This window comes from Eschrichtius robustus, chromosome 13 (assembly GCF_028021215.1).
Source record: "Eschrichtius robustus isolate mEscRob2 chromosome 13, mEscRob2.pri, whole genome shotgun sequence".
Lineage (NCBI taxonomy): Eukaryota > Metazoa > Chordata > Mammalia > Artiodactyla > Eschrichtiidae > Eschrichtius > Eschrichtius robustus.
The window spans coordinates 99,346,166-99,370,263 of record NC_090836.1 but is presented as its reverse complement, the minus strand read 5'-3'; the positions used below and the strand labels follow the sequence as shown (position 1 = coordinate 99,370,263).

At 54.1% G+C, this 24,098-nt stretch overlaps 1 protein-coding gene across 1 annotated transcript in view; it reads right to left on the bottom strand.

Annotated features, from left to right (window-relative positions):
* Positions 1–631: 631 nt before the first annotated feature.
* The window catches only part of ACO2 (aconitase 2), a 53,166-nt gene continuing 29,699 nt past the window's right edge, over positions 632–24,098 (bottom strand). The window contains exons 4-19 of the mRNA XM_068561786.1: positions 20,845–21,103; positions 17,445–17,537; positions 13,430–13,588; positions 13,055–13,205; positions 11,614–11,718; positions 9,707–9,798; positions 8,557–8,662; positions 6,493–6,650; positions 6,197–6,270; positions 5,557–5,668; positions 4,409–4,531; positions 4,014–4,169; positions 2,909–3,100; positions 2,315–2,447; positions 1,692–1,813; positions 632–1,179 (exon numbers count right to left, since the gene is read on the bottom strand). Of these exons, the coding sequence (XP_068417887.1) occupies positions 1,042–1,179; positions 1,692–1,813; positions 2,315–2,447; positions 2,909–3,100; positions 4,014–4,169; positions 4,409–4,531; positions 5,557–5,668; positions 6,197–6,270; positions 6,493–6,650; positions 8,557–8,662; positions 9,707–9,798; positions 11,614–11,718; positions 13,055–13,205; positions 13,430–13,588; positions 17,445–17,537; positions 20,845–21,103 (2,173 nt within the window). The 3' untranslated portion in view covers positions 632–1,041. The remainder of the gene's footprint in view (positions 1,180–1,691; positions 1,814–2,314; positions 2,448–2,908; positions 3,101–4,013; positions 4,170–4,408; positions 4,532–5,556; positions 5,669–6,196; positions 6,271–6,492; positions 6,651–8,556; positions 8,663–9,706; positions 9,799–11,613; positions 11,719–13,054; positions 13,206–13,429; positions 13,589–17,444; positions 17,538–20,844; positions 21,104–24,098) is intronic.

The following is a 24,098-nucleotide window of genomic DNA, read 5'->3' as shown; positions in this document are numbered from 1 at the left end:
CAGCAGAATGGCTTTGCCAGAGTCCTTCTGTCCCTTCACTCATTTCTGCCAGGAATTTTTGCCGGGACCAGGACATCGTTTTGTAGCACCCACCCGACGCCATGTTTCTGTCAGGCAAGTCTTGTCCTGATGAAGGAATCTCCGTGGAGCCTGCCTCCTGCCCTGGCCTTTCTGCTCACGTGGACACAGGGCCGTGGAGGTATGGGTAGTGCCAGTGGACGGTGCTCCAGGGAGAGGAGCAGTTGCAGAGCAGTGCCTGCGGCCGCCCTGTACTAAAAAATAGGGAGCAGTACACATATGGACTAGCTGTGACCTTGGACATGGTGGTCTGTCTGTAAAACAGACACTCTCTGGGCATTTGAAAGGCAACTTGATGCCCAGGGGAAGTGGGGGCTGCATCTTGGGCCAACCTCACCCCGCCCCGGCCCATCGGGGAAACTACATTGGGGAATGTGTGGGCGTGGGGAGGGGAGGCTGCAGGCAGAAGCGGGGCGGGAAGGAAAGTGGGAAGTCTAGTGACGGGTCCGGCTGTGGCGTGGCTGTCAGCGCCCACTGACTCTGGCTGTGAAGGACCCCCCCCCCCGCCCCACAGGCTGGAGTTGGTAACAGCACAGACACCACCACTCACAAAGGAACACTCACTCAATCCGGATTCTTATTTTCCTTAGAAGAGCAAAAGGATCTTTCAAAACCCTTCAGCCACCAGTGAAATGATCATGCAGGAGAAAAACTTTAGATGGGAGTCTGTCATTAAAAATAAATACAGTTGCACAAAGCTGCTCAAGACGTGAATCAAACTAAAAACAGGAAGGTGGGGGGTTGATACGTTCGTTGTTTTAAGAACCTCCCCACCCCCACCTGTGGGTCACTCCATGGGCGGAGGGAAGAGAGGGCAGGAGGCCTGGCTGCACCATCTCGGTGGTGAGCGAAGCCACAGCTGGATCGGATCAGATCCGGTTCCGGTGACGCGAAACTGCACTCATGACACCGGAGCTGGGTCCGAGGAGCAGGATGGGCGGGCGCTGGTGGCAGAGCAGGGCCTTACTTCTGCTGCAGCTCCTTCATTCTGTTCAGAGCACTGCCGGCGCGGAACCACTCGATCTGGGTCTCGTTGAAGGTGTGGTTCAGGAGGATGGTCTCCTGGGTCCCATTGGGGTGCTTGATGATGCATTTCAGGGGCTGTGAGGAGGAGGAGGAGGAGGGAGGCAGGTGTGGGTGGACTGGCTCTTGGGAACACGGCCCTCGGTTCTGGTAGAGGGTCAGGAGAGTGGGTCACTGCTCTGGGGCCTTGGGGCCAGCAAGGTGAACTAAATCCTACGCCAGGTCTGGGCCTTGGTGGCCATGGTAAGACCTAGATGGCTTAACTCCCGGGGCCAAGAGGGTCCTGCCGGGCGTGGGCTGTTGACCTCTGAGTGCCAAGCCTGGGCTAGTGAGTGGACAGTAGGAGGGCCTGAGCTGGCTCTACCCTCATCTCTGGGAAGGCATTTCCTTCCCTCTCTAGGGGGGGGTCACCTGGATAATTTAGGGGCCCTTCTAAGAAGCTGGAACAGAGGTTCATGGGAGGAGGTGCAGGTGGGGCCAGGTGTAGAAGGAGGGGAACCAAGGTGGCTGCCCCCTCCATTCCCCTCCCCTCTTAGGAGGGCCCTGGGGGAAACGCGCTGGCTGGTCCACCTCCTTCCCTGGTCCCCTACCTTGCCAGGGGCAAAGTCCTTCAGGCCCTGGATGGTCAGCTTGTCCACAGGGTGAATCTTGTTGTAGTCGGCTGGGTCAGCGAAGGTGAGGGGCAGCAGACCCTGCTTCTTCAGGTTGGTTTCTAGAAGGCAGAGGGCACACTCAGTCCATACGCGGCAGGTTCCTTTTGTGAGGAACCTCACCAACCAAGTCTAGTTAAGGCTCTGGGAGAGACACCCCTAGTCCTGCCACATGGGGACAAACCTGGGGCATCGACTACGAGGACCAAGTTGGCCGCACTCCCAGTGACGTGGGGCCCTATGCAAGTGTGCTTTGGTGCCTGTGTTTCCTGAGGCCTCTGACAATCAGAGACAATCCTTTGACCACGTGCCCTGGATTTCAACTGCTACAGGTTTGGAAGCAAGACCAGTACATGCTGGAGGTGGGAAGCTGTGGGTGTTAGAATCCACACAAATCTGAAGGGGCAGAGGCTGGAGGCTGGTGATGGTGGAAAAATGAGCTGCCGACATGCCCTAGGAACGAGGCACGTGGCTCCAGGCCCCACTGGGCCACTGGCAGGTTGGGTGACCTTGGGCTGCCAGCGAGGGGAGGTGGATGGGGCTGGGATGGGGCTCCAGCTCACCGTGGATCCTGGCGAAGCTCTTGGTGATGATGGCCCGGCCCCCGAGGTGGCGAGGCTCCAGTGCCGCGTGCTCCCGGCTCGAGCCCTCGCCGTAGTTCTCATCTCCGATCACCACCCACCGGATGCCATGTGCCTGTCAGGAAAGTGAGGAGCGAGTTTATGAGGGAGAGGAGGGCACTGGCCCACCTCCTGCACAGTCATCGGGCTTCCTAAGGCTCACAGGTCAAGGAGCTAGAGAGTCCCCTCCTCACCTGCTCCCCAAGGACAGGTGAAGTTAGAGGTGAATCCAGCCCAAACCAGGCCCTGGGAAGACATGTGATGAGACACGGGCCCTGGCTGTCCACGGTGGGCCTGGGAAGGTGTGACCCCCCCCCCATCAGTGCTCAGCCTGGAGGCAGGCGTGAGTGGGGGGCACAGTGTTGGGGAGAGCCCAGGGCAGTGGGGGTGACAGACATGGGACTGCCTCCGTGGCACTGGGACACTATTCGACTACAGAGCTACTGGTATGGACTCCCCCTGTCCCTGAACCACCCATCCGCCCCACGCAGCCACCAGGTGCCAGAGGACCCCCATCCCTACCCGCAACCAACCCACCTTGTAGTAGCGGGCGGTGTCAGGGACGGGACCAAACTCCTGGGTGACGGCATTGCGCACGGAGTTGGCCTTGCCATTTTCGATGTTGACGGCACCGATGAGCAGATTATTGGAGATGTTGTCCAGGTGCCCACGGAACTTGAGCCAGGGGCCGGCAGCCGAGATGTGGTCAGTGGTACACTTCCCTTTGACCTGGGGTGGGTGAGCAGAGAGAACAGAGGTCGTGGCAGGGCCTCTGAGTGGCGGATGAAGGGAGAGGCCCTCTAGAGGCAGGCAGCGGGACCCGGGGATGGGGACACGAGAAGGATGTCAGGCTGTGACACAGGGTCTACAGTTTTGGCGTCACCACTCTGGCCAAGAGGGCTCAGGCAAGGCTGTCGCCCACCCCTCAGAGGGGGTGAAGGAGGCTGGACACGGAGGACACGTATGTCTGCTCACTCGCCCTTTAGACCTAGGCCCCCAGGTAGGAGATGCCCAGGCTGGAAGACCAGCTACAGATCTCATGCCAGACACAGAGAGGAGCCTAGGGATGTGTCTGGGTTCTGGCTAGTGACTGATCAGTTTCATCTACCACATGGGCCTGATATTGGCTGTGACACTGCCTGGAGACCCCATAGTTAACAGCATAATGCACGTGTGACATGGGTCTGAGGCCTCTGGCTGTACCACAAGAGCTTGTCTGCTCAGCTCCCAAACACAGGCCATACCCCCCGATGCTCAACTGTGGGAACAGAGGAAATGACATCTTCCGGAGCTTGTCTGGTCAAGCCAGACGTGTGGAGACCTGGCTGTGCAGGGTCACATGTGCCCATCTTGCCCTCCCTGTGCTGCATTCACTACCCACACCCACTGGAGGTGGCCCTCACCAGCTGGAGCAGGATTGCTGAGGGCCTCAGACAGCAGCTGGCCAGACCCAGTTCTGCCCGGCACGGGGCAGTGGAAGAGGGGCCACAGATGCCCTCACTCCTCTGCAGCCAAACCTCCCTTCCTGCCCCCACCCTAATCTTGACCGTGTCCTCCACCAGGGTCCATGGGAGAATGCGTGGTTTCACGGCCCTTCCTACCAATCAAGGGAGGGTGCCCTCCCTGTCCCCACGCCGCTGACCTTGATGAGGATTTGCAGGTCCTCCAGGTCTTTGCCGTCCCACTTGTCAAAAGGCTCCAGGAGCTGCAGACGCTGGCTGGTGGGACTCACGTCCACCCGCTGCCCGCTGCTGTCCTTAGGGGGGTGCTGGTAGGTGTCCTGTCCAGGATCGAAATCCTGCAGCAGGGGACAGGGCACGTTAGGTGCCAACCCCTCAGCCCCCGGTTCGGAAAGGCTCTCACGGAAGGCAAGCTCCCCCGAGCGCCAAGCCGCTCTCTCCCAGTGAACACGGCCGCTTCACTCTCACAAACAGTGAGCGTCCCTCCTGGGCAGGAAGTGTCTCAGCCGCACAGCGGCCCTGAGGCCCAGGCCGAGGCGGGCGTGCAGGACAGGTGGCAGTGGAGGTGCCTGCTCACCGCTCGGGGAAGCTCATCTGCGTCTGGAGCCTCCAGCTTGAACTTCTTGCCATCCTTGCCCGTCAAGAAGTCAGTATCTGGGTTGAACTTGAGGGTGCCAGCAATGGCCAGGGCTGTGACAATCTGAAATGGAGGCGGCCAGTTTGTCAGTTAGCACCAAATTCCACTCCTGTTCCTCCACCTCAGCAGAGACCAAAACTGAGATGGAGCCCAGGAAATTTCCAGATTCTCCACAGACCACTCTTCCCCTCAGAAGCAGAAGCTGCAGGAATCTCCCTGGGACCAGGGCCGTTGGGCCCGCAGGGGACTCATGAACCCAAGGGTAATCTGGCCTCTACCACCCACACTGGGGCCTGACCTCAGAGCCCCCTCGGCCAGGGTCAGCGCTGGACCCAGAGAGGCCGGAAATACGGCTGCAATGAAAATGTTCCTTAATGGGCACTGAAAACATGGAAAGGGCCATTTCTTCACAAAAGTATTTCTGGAACACTCATTTAAAAAACCAAGTTACGGGGCTTCCCTGGTGGCGCAGTGGTTAAGAATCCACCTGCTAGTGCAGGGGACACGGGTTCGAGCCCTGGTCCGGGAAGATCCCACATTTAAAAAAAAAAAAAAAAAAAAAAAAAAAAACCAAGTTACGAAAGACTGGCCAAGTGCGGACAACCACTAAGTGCCCGGAGCACGCGGCTCAGTGGCCGTTCATCGTGACAGCGCGGCCTCCCTCCTGGCTCAGGGACAGTGCGAGCACCTCCTGCGCGGCTCCGGGGCCGCCCACAGGACCCTGGGGCACAGAGCAGGGGAGTGACAGGTCAAGCCCATGTGGCTGGGTGGAGGTAGGGCTGCCTTCTGTCCCCGGTGGTGATTCTAAAGCTCCTGCTCGCGATCGCGACTGTGCTACATGAGACCTCAGACTCCTGGGACTGAGCGGAGCCAGGCAGGGGGCAGCAAGGGAGCTTGATGCCTGGGGCCGGCAACGTTTGTGGCTCTTGGTTTCTGCCCTGACAGTCCCTTGCCCTGCGATCCCAAGCCTCCCTCAGCAGCCCTGCGGGGTCAGACGGCCTTCCCCAGTGCCCCTACTCCCCTGACCGGCCAGCAGCAGGGCCCCGAGAGGCCATCCCAGGTTAGGGCCGGGCCTGGCAGAGTCTCACCTCAGGGGATGTGACGAAGGCATGGGTCTCGGGGTTCGCATCATTGCGGCCTGTGAAGTTCCTGTTGTAGGAGGTGACGATGGTGTTCTTCTCCCCCTTCTTGATGTCCTTTCTGCCAGGTCAGAGGGGACAAAGTTAGGGATGTCTGGCCTTGTCACCTGGCCCATCCTGCCTAGCTCATGGCAGAGGAGGGGGAACTGGAAAGACCCTGAAAGGGTCACCTCCTCCCAGAACTCACACACACAGAGCAAGAGGGAACCTCAGGCATCACTGAGGTTTGCTTGAGACCACACGTAAGACAGAGGCCAGACCAAGGCCAGAGTTTCCTGACCCGGGCACTGCTTCCTTTCAAGAGGCTGCATCAGAGGTCACCACTGTGTGCATGACGATGAGGCCCCCCTGGCTTCTTCCTGCCACCCCAGGCCCCGTCCAGGTGGCCACTCAGTGCTGCTGGGGGCTCTTCCTCTTTACTTCCAGCCCAACTTTCCAGTCCTTCCTGGAAAAGTCTTCTAATGTGCAACAGCCCCAAAGCTAGAGGCCTTGGGCTAAGAGTTTTCACTTCAGTGACATCTCCCCTCAACATCTGGGGCTCTGTACCCCAGGACATAAAGGGCCATCCTATCAAAATCGTGCTTCTCACCTGTCCCACTGGCCAATGCAGGGGCCACAGGCATTGGCCAGGACGATGCCACCCACGTCCCTCAGGATCTGTGCCTGCAGCAGGGACAGAGGACAGGGAGTTGTCAGGGGCAGGCTGGCAGCTGATGGGAAAGGGTAGTTCAGCAGCCTGAGGGATGAAGAGCTGATGGGAACCCTGGGGCAGACCCTGGGACCTGTACCAGCCCCTGCCTGCAAGGCTGCGGTTTGTTCTGCCCTGAAGCCACATTACTCAGCAGTGGGGTGGGGGAGCCAGGGGCGGGATGCGTGGGCACTCACGTAGCCATCCCGCTCAATGGTGGCGCGGATCTGCTCAGAGCCTGGAGTGATGGTGAACTGGGACTTGCACTTGAGTCCATGAGCCAGCGCCTGCTTGGCCACAGCAGCTGAGCGCCCCATGTCCTCGTAGCTGGAGTTGGTACAGCTGCCGATCAGACCTGGTGCATCATGGGTGGTGAGGCCGGGAGTCAGGAGGAGAGAGTGACCAGAGCTCTCCACCTGACCGCAAACTATCCAGGTCTGGTCAAGAGTTCACCAACTCTGCTTCCAACAGAGACATGTTGGAAGCAAACTACCTAGCTGTCTAAGAGTAAAGGATAAGCTCCTCTTGACCCAGCCATTTAAGGGAAGAAGATGTGGCCAGTGAACACGACACTGAACACGCGTGGAAGCAGTACGATCCACTCTTACAGTAATACAGTCTGCACGTGTATGCACGTCAGCAGGCCCGCACTGAAACACTTACATGACTGCTGCTGGGGGAAGGCCTATAGGCCAATTTTCTTCTCTTACACTTTGTAGTATTCTCTGGCTTTCTAGTTGGTTTATAATCAGGGGAAAAAGAATTCTTTTTAAAAAGTCTATCATAGTGGGCTTCCCTAGTAGCACAGTGGTTAAGAATCCGCCTGCCAATGCAGGGGACACGGGTTCGAACCCTGGTCCGGGAAGATTCCATATGCCGCGAAGCAACTAAGCCCGTGCGCCACAACTACTGAGCCTGCGCTCTAGAGCCCGCGAGCCACAACTACTAAGCCCGCGTGCCACAACTACTAAGGCCTGCGTGCCTAGAGCCCGTGCTCCGCAATAAGAGAAGCCACTGCAATGAGAAGCCCACGCACCGCAACGAAGAGTAGCCCCTGCTCGCCGCAACTAGAGAAAGCCCGCACGCAGCAACAAAGACCCAACACATCCAAATAAGTAAATTAATTAAATAAATTAGAAAAAAGAAAGTCTATCACAGTTACTCAAAAAGTCAGTAAAGACTGGATGACATCACACTGTCTACAGACAGAGACAGTCTCTCTCACCAGCTCAGCAATTTATTTTCTAATTTTAAGCTACCAAAGACTTGTTTTTATTTACTTCAACTCATAAGGCTGAACACACTGTACAGCACTTCATGCCAGGCACCATCGAAAGCTCTTGCCACACATTAACTCATCCCACTTCCCAGCAATTTTAACGGGTAAGTACAGTATCACCCTCGTTTTACACCTGGGGAACCGAGGCACAGGAGGTGAAGTGACTTGCTCACAGTCACACAGCTGTGAAGTGGCAGAGTCAGATTCATACCCAGGCCACCTGGGTTCACGTGCTTCACAGCCACACTAAACTGTGACAACAGTGATACCATGCCAGTGTGTCCGTATATGTAAAGCATGTAAAGTAAAATCAGTCGTCATGGTTGGTAAGAGGAAGTGTTTGTAAAACAGAAAATTACACACATCAGTATATGCATGTACACAGAAATACAGTATTCCTGTCAAAGAGCTTCTAGAGCTGGTTCTGGCTGAGGGTGGAGATTAGGGGTGTTTTAAAATTCTTATTTGTCAATATTCTCTACACTGATATATATTTCTTTTTTTTTTTTGAAGATTTTCTTTTTTTCAATTTTTTTTTTTTTTTAGGTTCCATATATATGTGTTAGCATACGGTATTTGTTTTTCTCTTTCTGACTTACTTCACTCTGTATGACAGACTCTATGAAGATTTTCTTCATGTGGACCATTTTTGAAGTCTTTACTGAATTTGTTACAATATTGCTTCTGTTTTATGTTTTGTTTTTTTTGGCCGCGAGACATGTGGGATCTTAGCTCCCCAACCAGGGATCGAACCCGCACCCTCTGCACTGGAAGGTGAAGTCTTAACCACTGGACCACCAGGAAATCCCTCTATTTCTTTTATACTAAGAAAAAGTAATTTCTTTAAAAAGCCATAAGAAAAAAAACAACTACTTCAGAAAGTGCCTGGTCCATTCAGGAAGGGCCCCGCGGTAAGCACAGGCAACAGCCCACAGCCCTGGGTGGACCGCTGGCCCTGAGGCGGGGGGCGGGGGTGGCTCACCTACTCGGATGTCCAGGGGCCACCCCTCCTTCTCTGCCACACTGCCCACTTCTGCCACAGGGTGAGCCAGGTCGGGGGTGAAGGGCCCATTGATGTGCGGCTTCAGCTGAGGAAGAAAAGGCACGGGGAGGGAACCCAGCTTGGCGCGTGGACAGCCTTTCTTCAGAGGCGGCCTCGCTCCCGCTCACCAAGTCACGGTGGGCCTGGGAGGCCAACTACTGTTCTCACGGCTCAAACCTCAACCCAGGAAACGCCCGAGCAACAGGCACTGTATGTGCCCCAGCTCCTGAGATCTCTCCAAGCCCGCAAGGCTCGTCATCTCCAGCCTGCAGACGGCAGAGCGCCTGCCTTGCCCAAGGTCACATAGCTCGGCGATAGCAGAGGCATGGGATGAATCAAGGTTGCCAGCTTCCTAAGCCCATTACCTCCCATACTACGGTGCTTCTGGAATCTTAAGGCCAGATGCTTTACATGTGACGATACTTATCAATCAACGTGAAGCACTTAACGAAGTGCCTGGCACATAGTAAGCACTCAATAAATGTCAGCAACTGTTATTACACGGATTAGCTCATTCAGTTCCCATGACTGCCTCGGGTTTCACACACCATGAAGTGAGGCCCACAGTGCTTGAGTAACTTGCCCAAGGTCACAGGCTTAAGCGGCAGAGTCAAGATGTGAACTCATGCAGGTTGGCTTCAGGGCCTAAACCCTCGGCCGCTGTGCTCTGCTGCTTCTCCTCCTCTAGACCGCCCTTTCTCTGGCCTTCCAAACACCACCCTGGCCTGCAGGTCTCAGGGTGCCAGGCTCAGGCTTGGGAATCTTGGGCTTTGCCCTCTGAACTCTCACAACTCTAGGGCAAAATCCTGGCTTCTCCTAAAGCTGAGGTGGGGGCCAACTGAACGTTTCTGAATCACCAGCCATAGCCACCTCCACTCTCCCCTTGGCCATACAGCCTTCCTGCTGCCCCTCCCACCCCACTGATTCAGTCAGCAGTTTGCAGGGACACTGGGGAACCAAAAGTCCAAGAGCCCTGCTGGGTGTGCAGCCAGGGACCTGCTCTGGCTCTCCCCAGGGCCCACCAGAAGTCCCCAGATGGGGCCTGAACCCCCCACCCTCAGAAACTCCTGGAACCAACTCCCTTCCTCACCTCGCTGAGGTTAATTTCAATCAGTTGGTCATAATGGCAGCCAGGGTCAGGTACCAAGTGATCCTTGAATTCATCAGCAAGGTTGGCAATGTCTGAAATCAACGAGGGAGACTGAAGCATGTAAAACAGAAATTGGCCATGAGACTCCATCCATCCATCCATCCACCTGCCCATCTATCCATCCATCCATGCATCCATCCATCCATCTGAACCACAGTCACCAGGCACCTGTGTCAAACATCCATCCATCCATCCATCTGAACCACAGTTACGAGGCACCTGTGTCAAACATCCATCCATCCATCCATCCATCCATCCGTATGAACCACAGTCACCAGGCACCTGTGTCAAACATCCATCCATCCATCCATCTGAACCACAGTTACGAGGCACCTGTGTCAAACATCCATCCATCCATCCATCCATCCATCCATCCGTATGAACCACAGTTACCAGGCACCTGTAAAACATCCATCCATCCATCCGTATGAACCACAGTTACCAGGCACCCGTCAAACATCCATCCATCCATCCATCCGTATGAACCACAGTTACCAGGCACCTGTCAAACATCCATCCATCCATCCATCCATCCGTATGAACCACAGTTACCAGGCACCTGTGTCAAACATCCATCCATCCATCCATCTGAACCACAGTTACGAGGCACCTGTGTCAAACATCCATCCATCCATCCATCCATCCATCCGTATGAACCACAGTTACCAGGCACCTGTAAAACATCCATCCATCCATCCGTATGAACCACAGTTACCAGGCACCCGTCAAACATCCATCCATCCATCCATCCGTATGAACCACAGTTACCAGGCACCTGTCAAACATCCATCCATCCATCCATCCATCCGTATGAACCACAGTTACCAGGCACCTGTCAAACATCCATCCATCCATCCATCCATCCATCCATCCATCCATCCATCCATCCATCCGTATGAACCACAGTTACCAGGCACCTGTCAAACATCCATCCATCCATCCATCCGTATGAACCACAGTTACCAGGCACCTGTCAAACATCCATCCATCCATCCGTACGAACCACAGTTACCAGGCACCTGTCAAACACCGGGCCCTGGACACTGACTGGGCAAACAAAGGAATAAAACAAACAGCACAGGACACAGTTCCTGCCCTTGAGGAGCTCACGTCTAGCGAAGGAGCTATCAGTGAGCCGGAAGTCACAACATAATACAACAGAGGCACGCAGGAACACGGGGATACAGGGGAGATGTAGTGACTGAGGCTCAGAGGCAGGGAAGGCTTCCTGGAGATGAGAAGCACTGAGTTTTTTAAGAAGGAGAAGTTACTTGATAATAAAAGCGAGGGAAGGGCCTTTCAGGTAGGACTCTGTGCGCGGAGAGCTTGGGAACAAAGTGACAAACTCCCCCCCAGGCCCCTGGCCTCTGGCTCCACCAATCACCCTTGCTCACCTCCCTTCAGAGGCTCCAACAATTCCTCCCCCAGGACCCATTTCCAACTCTGGGTTTCAAAGAAGCCAAGCTAGAACCTCAGGGAAGTTGCTGAGGGAGGCCTACAAAGTGGTTCTTGTTCCAGACGTTTTTCCTCCTCCCCCTGCTAGGGCAGGAATTACAAGCAGAAGCAGATCCATGTCATTTCCAGAGCCTCCCACAGAGGGCACCAAGGACCAGGCCAAGAAGAACCGGAATTCAGACTCCCTTTCAGGGGAAACTAAATTCCAATCCTGAGGCAGGGATATCTCACACTTAGATGCCAGACCTACTGAGAAGCTGATGAGAGCTACAGACACCCCACTCAGGAACAGTAACACACATAACCTCTCACAGACCGTCAGGGGCTTCTCAGAGCCTCTGAAGCCAGTCCGGAGACACCAGGCTTAGGACTTAGGATGCCCGCTGGCTCACCTGCCCGGCCTGTCTTGCTCAGGTACTTCTTCATCCTGTGGTTGTAAGGAAACACCGAAGTGGTGGCCCCAATTTCTGCACCCATGTTGCAGATTGTCGCCATGCCTGTAGAGAAACAGAGCCCGCGGGGCTGGCTGTGCAGCTAGGCGAGGGTCCCCCACACCTGCTAGAGGTGCACACACATCTTCACACTGGGGAGCTGGCATCATTTCTTCCCTCGCTCTCACTGCCCCTGTGGCCCAGGGTTAAAATGAGGCCCAGTGAAGAGAGGCCACGGGGCCAGAGCTCAGTGTCCTGGCTCTCAGGGTGGCGGCTGGGTAGAGTGAAGGGGACACAGGATTCAGCTCATACAAGCCAAGCTCCAGCTCTAGGCCTGGCTGTCCCGCTCAGCAGACTAGACAGCCCCCATGGAATGAACGCTGACCTGGCCAGACCACCCAGTTGTTGTTGTGTCCATTTGCAGGTGAGTGAACTGGCTCAGAGAGGCCCAAGGTCATGCCACAGAGCAAATGCGGCGTGGCCTGCAGGTCTCGGTCTGACTGCCCGGTGTGCAGGCCTGCACTCTTTCAGCTACAACACGGTGGAAATGTTTCTGGGTCCGCGGTTTTCCAGCAATAAGACTGGAATGACGTCCACTGCCTGGACCACAGACCGCCCACAGAACTGGAGAGGCTACAGATGCCCTGACTGCTATCAGGACTCCAGCCTCATGGGGTTGCTGGGACATGGGTCTGGGCTTGTTGCCAACTTCCTCACTGAGCTGTCCAACAGCAGTAAGGGCTACTTAGAAGAGTGAGCCCCGCATCACAGGAGGGACACAAGGGCCAGCTGAACGGTAGCTCTGTGGGGTTGCTGTGGAGCTGAGGCAGGCCCCTAGGGAAGTCTGGATTGAACCATCTCTAAGGTTCATCCAAGTCTACCTGGATTTCCGAGGGCCCAGCCACTGGGGCCAGATCACCAGGAGTGATGAGTAGGAAGGGGCTGGCTCCCACCTGGTCTTGGAGACTAGCAGGTGACGGTCTCTAATCCAAAGGAAGAGAGTGAGGTTCCAACTCCAGCCAAGGGAAGATGTGAGAATGCGGCTGCTTTGAGACAGAAGCCCTGGCTCTGATTCCCCTTCCCACCACCACCTCCACCCTCTGTAGGTTCTTCTGGATCACCCAAGGCAGCCCAGGGCCACAGCCAAGTTGGCTCAGCCCCTAACTCTGTGTGGCCACAGGGAAGTTACCTGCCGTCCTTGAGGGGCCCCAGTCTCCCGTTTAATGAGGGACCTGGACTAGACAATGAGGTCTCCCCTCGACCTCCAAGTGTCCATCCCAAGTCCCCAAATTCACTGGACAGATCCCCAGGGGAAGGCCATTCACTGCTTCTACGGCTCAACTACAGGCCCCACTGGGCCCAGCACAGGCTGAGAGCCATGTCACGTGGCCGCCTTCCTCACCAGTGCAGGAGACGGAGTCTACACCAGGCCCGTGGTACTCCACAATTGCACCCGTGCCACCTTTTACTGTAAGGATACCCGCCACCTTTAGGATCACATCTTTGGGTGAGGTCCAACCGGAGAGCGAGCCTGTCAGCTTCACACCAATCACCTGAATAGGTGGGGCAAGAAAGCAGTTACAGGCCTGTGTATCATGTGCCATGTTCCAACCAGGAATCTACCTGCTGGAATTCAGCTTATTTATCCCTGCCTCCTTCCCAAAGAGATCTGAGCCTGACCTATTCTCTCATCCCTTTCGGGTCCCACATCTCCCATTCACCCCCACCAACCACCCCTCTGCTGTCCCCCCGAGATGAGCCCTTCCCTACCCCTCACCTTGGGGCACTTCAGCTCCCAGGGGATCCCAGCCATGACGTCCACTGCATCAGCGCCCCCAACTCCAATGCAGATGCCCCCCAGGCCACCACCATTGGGGGTGTGGGAATCAGTGCCAATCAGAAGAACCCCAGGGTATGCATAGTTTTCCAGAATGATCTGAAAAAGAATCCAAGATCTTAAGCTTAAAAGCCCTCAGGCGAGAATGGAGGTAGGGCTCCAAAGGGGTCTGCAAAACTGCCCCCTACCGACACTGGGCCACTGGGCCATTCCCAGGCACCCCTCCAGGATGGGGCCTCTCCAGTGTGGCCTGGACGAGCCAGAGACCTGGGAGACCGGCGGCCTGGGCTCACAAACTGCTCTGACAGTTCCTGACTGTATGACTTGGGCTTGTCAGTGCCTCTCTGCACCTCAGTTTCCTCATTTGTTAAGAACGGCCACACCACCTTGACCCCAGGATTGCGGCGAGAACCAGATGAACTGGGTACAAGAGTGTGTCGTGTGACAGGCCTGAGGACAAGTGCTGAGCCCTGAAAGGCGCTCCCCTACAACACCCCTGCCTCACGTGGTGGACACGTGGAGCGTGCTTATCTGGCTTCTCAACAGGGCGGACAATCTCATGGCCTGGCTCCAGCACCCGCGAGGAAGTACCGGGCATCCTACGGGAGCGCAGGCCAGGCGTTTTTCCACCACTGAACTAAAAAGAAGTATAGACAACGCTTCCCTAGCCTCAGCGGCCTGGAGGTGGCTCTGAGAGCAGCAGTGACTTGCTTAAGGAAGAGGATGACCTGCCGCATTATCTCTCCGAGTTCAGTGTTGCCTTCGTCGAGGCACTCCTCCTAGCTGGGAGCTAGGAGCTGGCGGTGAGCGTTTCCCCCCAGGATATTTAAAGGAGCTACGGGGGCAGCTACCCCAGTGCAGCCCCGCCCACCATCCTGACAGCTGAGGTGCTGGACACGCTGAGGCTGCAGCGGGGCTGCTTGGGGAAACTGCGGCCAAAGGGCCACGCCTGGGTCTGCGGTCTGGCCCCACCACCTCCCAGTAGTCACTTCACCCCTCTAAGCCTCAGTTTCCCATCTGTAAAGAGTAGCTGATAACAGTGCCCCCCTCACGGGGTCACTGTGAGCACCCGATAGGAACATGTCCGTCAAGCTGTAATAATGCCGGAGAGAGGCATTATTTTTATGTATTATTTTGCAGCAAGATCCTTCACCTGAGGTTCTGTTGCTCACTGTCAGAAGCAGTTATGGCCCAACACACACACAGGGATATTGGGGAGGATAAATGAGATCAGAGATGCGAAAAGCTCTATGAACTGTGAGGACTGACGGAATGGTGGGTAGTCTCCCCAGAATATTACAGAAACCCCAGGGCCTCCGCCTCAGGCTAGGCATCTGCTCAGCACACTCAGCAAGGGTCGAGGGGTCTCGCCTCTTGGGAACACAGAAAGTTAGAAGACTTGGTTCCTTCTCCAGAAACGAGGCAGCTGGCTGGGAGAAGAGGCCAACACAAAAGAAATCCCTAACAAAAAACAACTGTTGGAGAGAACGCCGTTTAACTGCTTCATTTCTCCAGCCCTCCTTTCCTCAGCCACATACAAAGATTTAAAACTAGTTAATCTCTAAAGCTCCTCAAGGTTGTAAAAGTCTGATCCATGAAGAGCAGACACACAGAATTCAGTGTGGTCACACCACATAGACTGTCAGTGTGGTCCACGTCCAGAAGGGAGTGGTCAGTGCAGACCCGAGGACTGCAGAACGCATCACAAAGAAGCTGGTTGTGACAGTGACCTCAGTGGTCGGCTGCATACGGTTAGGCAGATGGGGGTGTGGTGGAGAAGTGTATTTTTAGGCTGGACTAACATCTAGAACATAAAACTAGAAATTCAGCCATCTATCTGCATGACACATGTACACTGAGGACCTATTCTATACTGACCTGGCACCAGGCCCAGAGCTAGAGAGGAATAAATAAGCCATAGACCCTGTCCCCACAGGGCACACTCAGCACACACTGTGGCCATAATGTGAAGGGTCCCACACAGGATCACAAGATCCCCAATGCTGGGCACCGGAGGGCCAGGACTTCACAGAGGTGACCAGAAAGCAGAACTGTGGAGGAGGAAGGGTCTGCCAGGGGACTCAAGGCAGAGGGAAAGGGATTAAGGTTTAATCTGGACATGGCAGATTAAAGCTGCCTACTGTCAAGGGGGAGAGGAAAGAAAAGCTGCACAGAGATCACATGATTCCTGGGAACTTTCTTTTTAAAGAGATATATCAGGCTGTACACTTAGCTGGTGGCCAGTGGCAGGTGTAAGCTGCCATCACTCACGACCCCAAACTTTGGCCCAGAAGCTGCCAAAATGGCCTCGGCATTTGTACTAAGGTGGAATGGAGGACACTTGGATTGGGGTCCCCTTGACGACAAAAGGCCAAGGTTGGGTCCACCTGACTCCCTCGCCCTGCTGCTGAGAGAGGCTTTCTGGCCCCTGCAGACCAATGTGACATGCCATACCCGGGGAGCCCCTTCCTGGCAAGGGCAATGGTTTGAAAGGGCAGAGCAGTGATCTGTGGCTCTGGTTTCAGAGTGGGGCAGTGCTGGGAATCAATGCAGGGTCGGATTACAGCCTGACTCAGCTCATCTTGAAGGAAGGCCTGGAAGTGAGCCCTGGGATGGAGGTGGGGAGAAAGGTCACCTTGAGAAGGTACAAAGAGTCAGGTTGCACATACAGGATGGATGGCAAATGGACACAAACCAGCACACACCCCACAAACCAGTCAGAAGCCCTGAAAAGACACCTTTGATGAAAGCTAATCACCTATCTCCCCAGAAACACACACACACACACACACACACACACACACACACACACACACACGATAGACAGAACTGCCTATCAAGAGAAAATCCATCCTTGGGGAGACCCAAGGAGAACTCCTGACTGATGTGGCCATGTGACCTTTGGTCCCTCCATCCTCCAGGACACCAGCAACGGGCCAAAAGACTCCGAGGAGCACCCTGTGCGCTGAGAGGGGAAGAGCTCCCGGTGTGATGGGAGACCGTAAAGCAGCACAGCCGTGTGGAGCACTGGCTCCAGGGCCAGGCTGCCTGGATGCAAAGCCTGGCTCCACAATCGGCCAACTGGGTGCCCCTGGGCAAGGAGATTAACTTCTCTGTGCCTCAGTTTCCTCATCTGTAAGGTGTGGACAATAAAACCACCAATCTCATAGGGTCATGGCGAGCACCGAGTAAGTTACTATCTGCAGAGTGCCTGGCACACGGAATGTGCTCATCAAGTGTTAGCTATCCACGCAACAAGGTATAACGCTTGTGGGAAAAAAGCAAAACAAAAAATAATACAATACCGTAATGCTTAGAAGAAGGTGTAGCACAAAACATGTCAACCTTAAAAGGCTGGTCAGAAGGGACTATTTTAATTTCTCACACGGAGAGTGAGAATGTATAACTTGACACAGTGAAAATTAATTTTAGGGACTTCCCTGTTGGCGCAGTGGTTAAGAATCCGCCTGCCAATGCAGGGGACATGGGTTCGAGCCCTGGTCTGGGAAGATCCCACATGCCGCGGACCAACTAAGCCTGTGTGCCACAGCTACTGAGCCTGCGCTCTAGAGCCTGCGAGCCACAACTACTGAGCCCGCATGCCACAACTATTGAAGCCCGCATGCCTAGAGCCTGTGCTCCGCAACAAGAGAAGCCACCGCAATGAGAAGCCCACGCACTGCAATGAAGAGTAGCCCCGCTCACCACAACTAGAGAAAGCCTGTGCGCATCAATGAAGACCCAACTCGGCCAAAAAATAATTAATTAATTAATTCTGAAAAAAGAAAATTAAATTTAAAATGAAAGCAGAGGAGTCTAAGGGCTGATGAAAACGTCATCCAATTGCCTGCCTGAGCCCCGGGCTCCCACAGGCCTGTGGGAACCAGCTCCCTGGTTCCCTAAGGGCAGCCCGCTCCCCTGCCCACCCACAAACGCAGGCCAGGCCCTGCTTTACCTGGTGAATGATTCCAGAGCCAGGCCTCCAGAAGCCCACGCCGTACTTGGCACCTGCAGTTGCCAGGAAATTATACACTTCCTGGTTTATGTCCTATTGAGACAAATCAATAACCAGGGCATTAGTAACACAGTTTGCTCATGCCTTCCCCCCTCCCCCTCCCCTCCCCTCTGACTCTGAAAAGCTGGCACTGTGAAGACAGGCCCTCTCCTGGAGGCCGTCTACAAATAATTCCAAAAGGGCTTGGATGCTGGCCCGTAGTCTCAGCTGGCAGGCCCAGGAGAGAGACCAGGGAACAGAGACAAAGCCCAGTTCTGTGACACCTGGCCAGGGAGTGGGTCCAAAACAAATCCCTTCCCTGCCCTGGGTCTCAGTTTCCTTATTTGTAGAAGGGTCCCTCTGGCACTCAAGTCCTCAGCCAAGGCCAGCAGTGAGGGGGAAGCATGGGACTACAGGACTAACTGCGACATGGTATCGGGGAGAGGAACTGTCAAAGGGAAGCAGTGGGACAGAGTGGACAGCCCGGTCCCACCACGCCTCATGTTGGGTGTTGTTTCTCCACTGGAGCCTCGGATGCCTCATCTGTAATCCTGGCTGACATTTACTGAATGCCCACTACGGAAATGGCACCACGCTAAACATCCTCACAACCCAGGGGAAGTATTGTCACCAAGCCCATTTTACAGATGCAAAAACAGAAACTCAGAGGTGAAATAACTTGCTGGAGATCCCAGGGTTAAACAGAGGAGCCGGTGTTTGAACCCAGGCCTGTCCAACCACAGAGCTGAGCGCTACGTTGTAATAGAAGTAAGGCTACCTCCCTTACAGAGACTACGTCTCAGAACACCTAGGCCACTGTCTGGCATGTGGTAGGCGCTCAACACTTAGTAATATGTTTGATGGGCCCCAAATGAAAGACCGTCAAATGGACCATGTTCTGAACAAACAAAACAAAAAACAGGATGGTACCCACTATACCTGTAATTCAGAGACAACTTCCTCGGGGGGAAGGGAAGGCTTCCCACCACATGGATGTGAGGCCAGACTTTATCTGGAAGACATGGCACGTCCCTGGATAGGTGAGACCCCAGGGACTAAAGGGATGGGACCATAGCGGACAGCACAGAGCTGCAAAGGAGGAAGTAGGAATAGAGACCTGCTAGCCTCTGGGTGTGGGAGAGCCACGCTCCAAGGCAGAGGAGGGACTCACTGTGGGCTCCGCTGGACCCTCCATGAAACACTCTCAATACCGTGCAGCCCCCTTCATTTAAACTCCAGACCAACCATGCATCCTTCTGAGGGCCCGTGTAGTTCCCCCAAGTGAAAGAATGGCAGACAAAGAACTTAGGTCCCCACAGCAGTCTCTTTCTGATTAATAATTAATATATTGGGTTTTTCGTTTATAAATCAGTCACTTGTAAAATCGGTACCAAGGGCAGGAGGCAGCTGGTTGTGTGGCTGCATTTGCTCGTGTGTCTGCGTGTGGGAGAAGAGGCAGCGGGGCGGCCAGAGTGGTGTGGCAGAGTCTCGACCGGAACTCAGCCTAGATACTTCTCCGGTGGTCTGTGTGACCCTGGACAGGTCACTCTGCCTCTCTGAACTCCAACCAGAGGGACCCTTTACAAATACATGTAAATCTGACCATATCCCTCTCCTGCGTAAACCCCTCAGCGACTCCTAGGAGGGCGCCCACAGTCCTCAAGGCCCTGCCTGCACCTGCCCCCACCCACCTCAGAGCTCCAGGCCCACAGGCCCCCTTCCAACTCCACAAAAGTACCAGGTTTCTTCCTCCTCAAGGTCTTTAGGTCGTCTGTTCTGTCTAGAACGTTCTTGCTTATCCGTTCACGTCTCAGCTTACATGTTACATCCTCAAAAGAGGCTGTCCTTTCCCCGCCAAAGTCTAAATCAGACATCTTTCTTATACTTTCAGAGTTCCACACTCCCCCAAATTGGCAGTTACCAATTTGTGTGATTGTTTAGCTTCTGTCTCCCTACTGGACTCTAAGATCCATGAGGGCAGAAGGCAGAGCCCCTGTCTGTCATGTTCACACTGAGTCCCAGCACCTAGCACAGTGCCTGGCACATAATTAATGTTCAATGAACATTTGTTAAATAAATGAGGGAATGAGTCCTGAAATCCTATGATTCTGTGAATCTCATCTCCAGAAGGCAGATTTTAAAACTATAAAGTAAGGGAAGGGCCAGACCCTGAAGATGGTGGCCCTGCTGTGGGCAGTCATTCGCCCCTAGGGCTAAAGAGGACCCAGTTCCCAGCACTGAAGGGTCCCCTGTAATGTTACCAGTTACCACCACCGCTGCTGCTAACATGGAAACCACGAGCCAGAAGGCTGGGCTCTTTCAGCTGAGTGGAGCCGCTGTGCCACCAGGACACAAACGAGCAGGCCAAGGTAGGAAGAAGGGGCTTGAATGGGAAAGCTGCCCTGAGCGTTTCCCATGGGTCTGAGAGGCTCTCTGAGCCGTGCTGACCCTGGGAGCCGAAGCACTTTCAATTGCGTGCTCTGCTCTGTGCCCAGCCGGGCTGCAGCCCTGCCAGCATTCAGCTCCTGCCAATGGCCCCCCAAGAGCAGTGCCCACTTCCATTGCGAGGGGCAGAGAGGGGGGTGGAGAGGGTGGAGGCCCAGAGCTGGGAGAGACCTGCTACTGCCAAGAGTAGCCACACACAAAGGCACCACAGCAGAGCCTGGAGGAAGGAGCACAAATTTGGTTTCATAAGAGTGAGAGGAATCCAAGGGGAAAACTCTTCAGTGTGGCATCCAGCCCCTTCTACCTTGTTAAGTGAAACTCACAGAAGAAAGCCCACAAAGGGGGTCGATCAGTAAGAGACGGCCCTGAGTGGGAGATGGGATAAGGGTCTGGTCCTAACCTCGCCCCCATGCAGTTGTGGGACTTGATGCACGTGCCTTGGCCGCCTCAAATTTACCAACAGCGACACTACTCGCCTACCTCCCTGACAAGGTCCCCAGGGGCCAGGCGAGAGCACGAGTGATCACATGTGATGGTGGCAGCAAGGGAACTTCAAAGTCCCTTCTCCAGAGCAAGTGGCGATAGGTATCAGAACCCCACATCTGAATCATTTTTCTTACAAAGTCTTCTATTTTATTACAGAAAAAGGACCTGAAAAGAATACCTTTAGTATGGTAAGATTAAGGATGATTTTTGTTTTCTTTAGGTTTTCTCAGTATTTTCTAACAGCTTCACAAAGGGCAAATGGTATTTTTCAAAGTAGAAGAGAGCAAAAATAAATTAAAAAAAAAAAAAGACTAAACCAAAGAGTCCATTAGAATTTGGGGGTAACGCCCTAGTTGAAGGGTTTTGTCTCTCATCCCATGTCACACCCACTGGCCCCCTCCACGCCCCTCCCACGCCACCTTCAGCTCACCTTGGCCCGACGCAGGTCTTTCTCACCCCCGAGCTGGGCCTCGATCAGATGGTCACAGTGGATGGTGGACGGCACAGCCACCTTGGGCAGTCCACTGCTGATGAATTGCAACATGGCCATCTGGGCCGTGGCATCCTGCATGGCCACACGGTCAGGCCGCAGCCGCAGGTAGGTCTTGCCTCGCTCGATCTCCTGGTGGGCTGGGTCATCCAGGTGTCCATACACGATCTTCTCTGAGAGGGTCAGAGGCCGGTTCAACCTGGCGGGAGAAGGGAGGGATGGCCTGGGACCAGCTGCACGATCCCCTGTCCGCCACAGCCATTCCCTCTCCGCACACACGGCGGGCAGGGAGAGGGGACCCTGCACCCCACGAGGGTGGAGACGAATCGGTGCTGCTCACTGTGGTAGCTCCAGCACACGGCACAGCGCCTGGCACTCACTAGGTCCAAAACCACTTGATGAATGACAACATCACAAGAGGCGGCAGGGTTTTTTTTTTTCCCTGAAGTATATTTGCTTTTCCAGCATATTAATTGCTATTATCTGACGGGCACCTATTCCATGTATGTCTCATCTTTTAATCCTTACTGTATCCTTGTCATTTAGTAAAACGACCAAGAGGTAACAGAGACCCAGCAGAGTGATGTTCGAAGCTCAAGTTCACAGCCAGAGTCTCACCTTGGATGCTCTACTTCTCTCTGTCCACAGCCATCTCCCCCGTGCACTCAGCCCCACTGAGACACAGAGACTCCGCACCAGCACCCCTCACCCAACCTGCCTCACACTCCACCCACAACCCTCCGCCTCAGGTGCTGGAGGCCTTGTCACCCTATTACGCTAAAGCCGAGGCCCTTGTCACCCTATTACGCTAAAGCCTTTCCTGCTGGTTCCACTCGCTCTCACCCCGCGAAGACAGGTGTGGCTGTCAGCTCTCAAGAACAGAAGCTGCCTCTGGCCTCTCACGAGCCCCTCTTCCTAGACCCTGTTTCCTCGTCAGAGCCCCCGGGGAGGTGCGCCCCCCGCCAGGACTCAGCTGCCTCCTCGGCACAGCCTGCCCCGCGCAGACCGAGCTGGGCGCGGGCCAACTCTCCCCCCGCACCTTGAGGCTCCCTGCTGCCGCCCGCCGCTGCAGCACAGCTGCCACCCCATGTGCCTGGACCTCACACTCTGCCTTCCGCCGTTCTCAAAGCTTAGGCCAAACCTGAAGCCTCCTCGGGAGGGGCACAGTTCCACTCACACCCAACGAGCCACACAAAAAAATATATGGGACGAGGAGTCAGAGGCTCTGGGTTTAGACCTGACCCTAGTACTAAACCCACCATGTAACCAGATAAGCCACTGCCCCTCCCAGGGAGCTCCCAGTCCGTCTCTAAAGTCCAGGGCTCGTATTGGAAAGAGAGAACAGATAGCACTTACATAGCACATACTTGTTTTTAAACAGCTTTATTGAGCTATAATTGGTGTGTAATTAACTGCACATATTGAAAGTACACAACTGGTAAGTTTTGACATATGAATACACCTGTGAAATCATCAGCACAGTCAAGATAATGAACACATCCATCACCCAAAAGTCTCCTTGTCCCCTTTTATAATCCCTCCCTCCTGCCCCCATCCCCAAGCAACCACTGATCTGCTTTCTGTCATTATAGTTTTATCTTAGCGCTTACTTTTAGCCCAGAGCACTCTGATGTATATAACTCACTTTATCCTCACAACACAGATGAGCAAACTGAAGCACAGTGAGGTGAAGTAACTTGACCCTCCCTGGTCACGAGCTAGGCAGTGAGTGGAAGAGCTAGAATGCAAGGAGCCACTGTGGCTTTATACTGTCTCTCAATAACATCTGGAAACTCAGAACAGGGCCCGGCCTGTAGTTAAGTGTTCAATTACTATCATTATTGCTACTGCTATTACCAATACGACTCTGCTGGGAAAGCAGAGAAATGTCCTTCTGCTAGTCTGGGTTCTAGCCCCTCACTCCCAAGTTTACCTAACCCTTTGAGAGCAAGAGTTTCCCAGGGTGCTGGCTCTGTGGGCAACAGCAGAGCAACTGGCAGTTCTAAACATCTCTCGGTTCTGCCGTCATGAGAACCTTGAATAAAAACAGCACTGGCCTGAAGTACAGCCTGCTCCCTTTTTGTGGCAGCATCTCCAAGGCTGGTGTACAGGCAGTGACTCACTGCACAGCCCCTGCTTCTGCGTCCAGGGGAGGTGAAAAGTAGCACGTGAGCTTTAAAACCAAAGACCTTGACAGCAAATGCCTGAAGTTGTATAAAAAAGCCTGACAATGACAAAAGCCTAAGGACAAGTTCATCATCACATTTCCTTGAGGACTGATTAACTGAGGATGGCAAAACGGGTCCTCTATGTCCGTCTGTCCCCCCACTTCACTGGATGACAGAGACCCAGTTCCCAGGAACAGAATCAGGCCCCTCCGTCACAGGGTGGAGGAATCGTCCCCCTGCAAATCCCCTGGCCCTCTAAAACACTCTTACATCTACTTTAATCCACTAGCATCTTTTTAGAACAGCCTCACTTCTGCCTTCTTTCTCTATGGAAGGGTTTCTCAACTATGGCATGACTGACAGTTTGGGCCAGATGATTCTTTAGCGTGGAGGCTGTCTTCTGCACTGTAGGATGTGTGACAGTTTTCTTGGCCTCTACCCACTAGGTAACAGTAAACCCCACCCCACCCCACGTTATGACAACCTACAATGTCTCTAGACATTGCTAAATTCCCCTAGGGGACAAAATCGACCCCTCACCCCACCTCCAGCGAGAACCACTCTTCTATGGCAACAATGAAAATGGAACATCTCTTGCCTGTACTAATCTGGAAAATGCTAAAAGTTATCGATTGGACTTTTCTGGTTAGCGCAGAGTTGGAATAAGAAGGCAAAGGAAAAATTTTAGGGGGAGGGTTAATTTTGCTGATAAAAATTAAAACCAAAGGGCAGTTTTTTGATTAATTTTTTTAAAGCAAAGACAAAATGGTGAACACTTTTTTGTCAAGTTATCTCAAAGCAAGCTTCTCTGTTAACTCTCCTTCTAAGCATGACAAAGAGGAGGGGGGGAAGTGTTTTGCAGACTAAAGCAAAATCTATTATTTTTCCACTGAGCTGTGATCTGAGAGCTCTAAGAATAAATAGTGTTTTCTGGGGAAAAAGTATTTGTATAAGGTCACACAGGGATGAGGACAGTGGTTTCAACCCTGACTACACATTAGAACCGGCTGGGAAACCGGCCAGCGC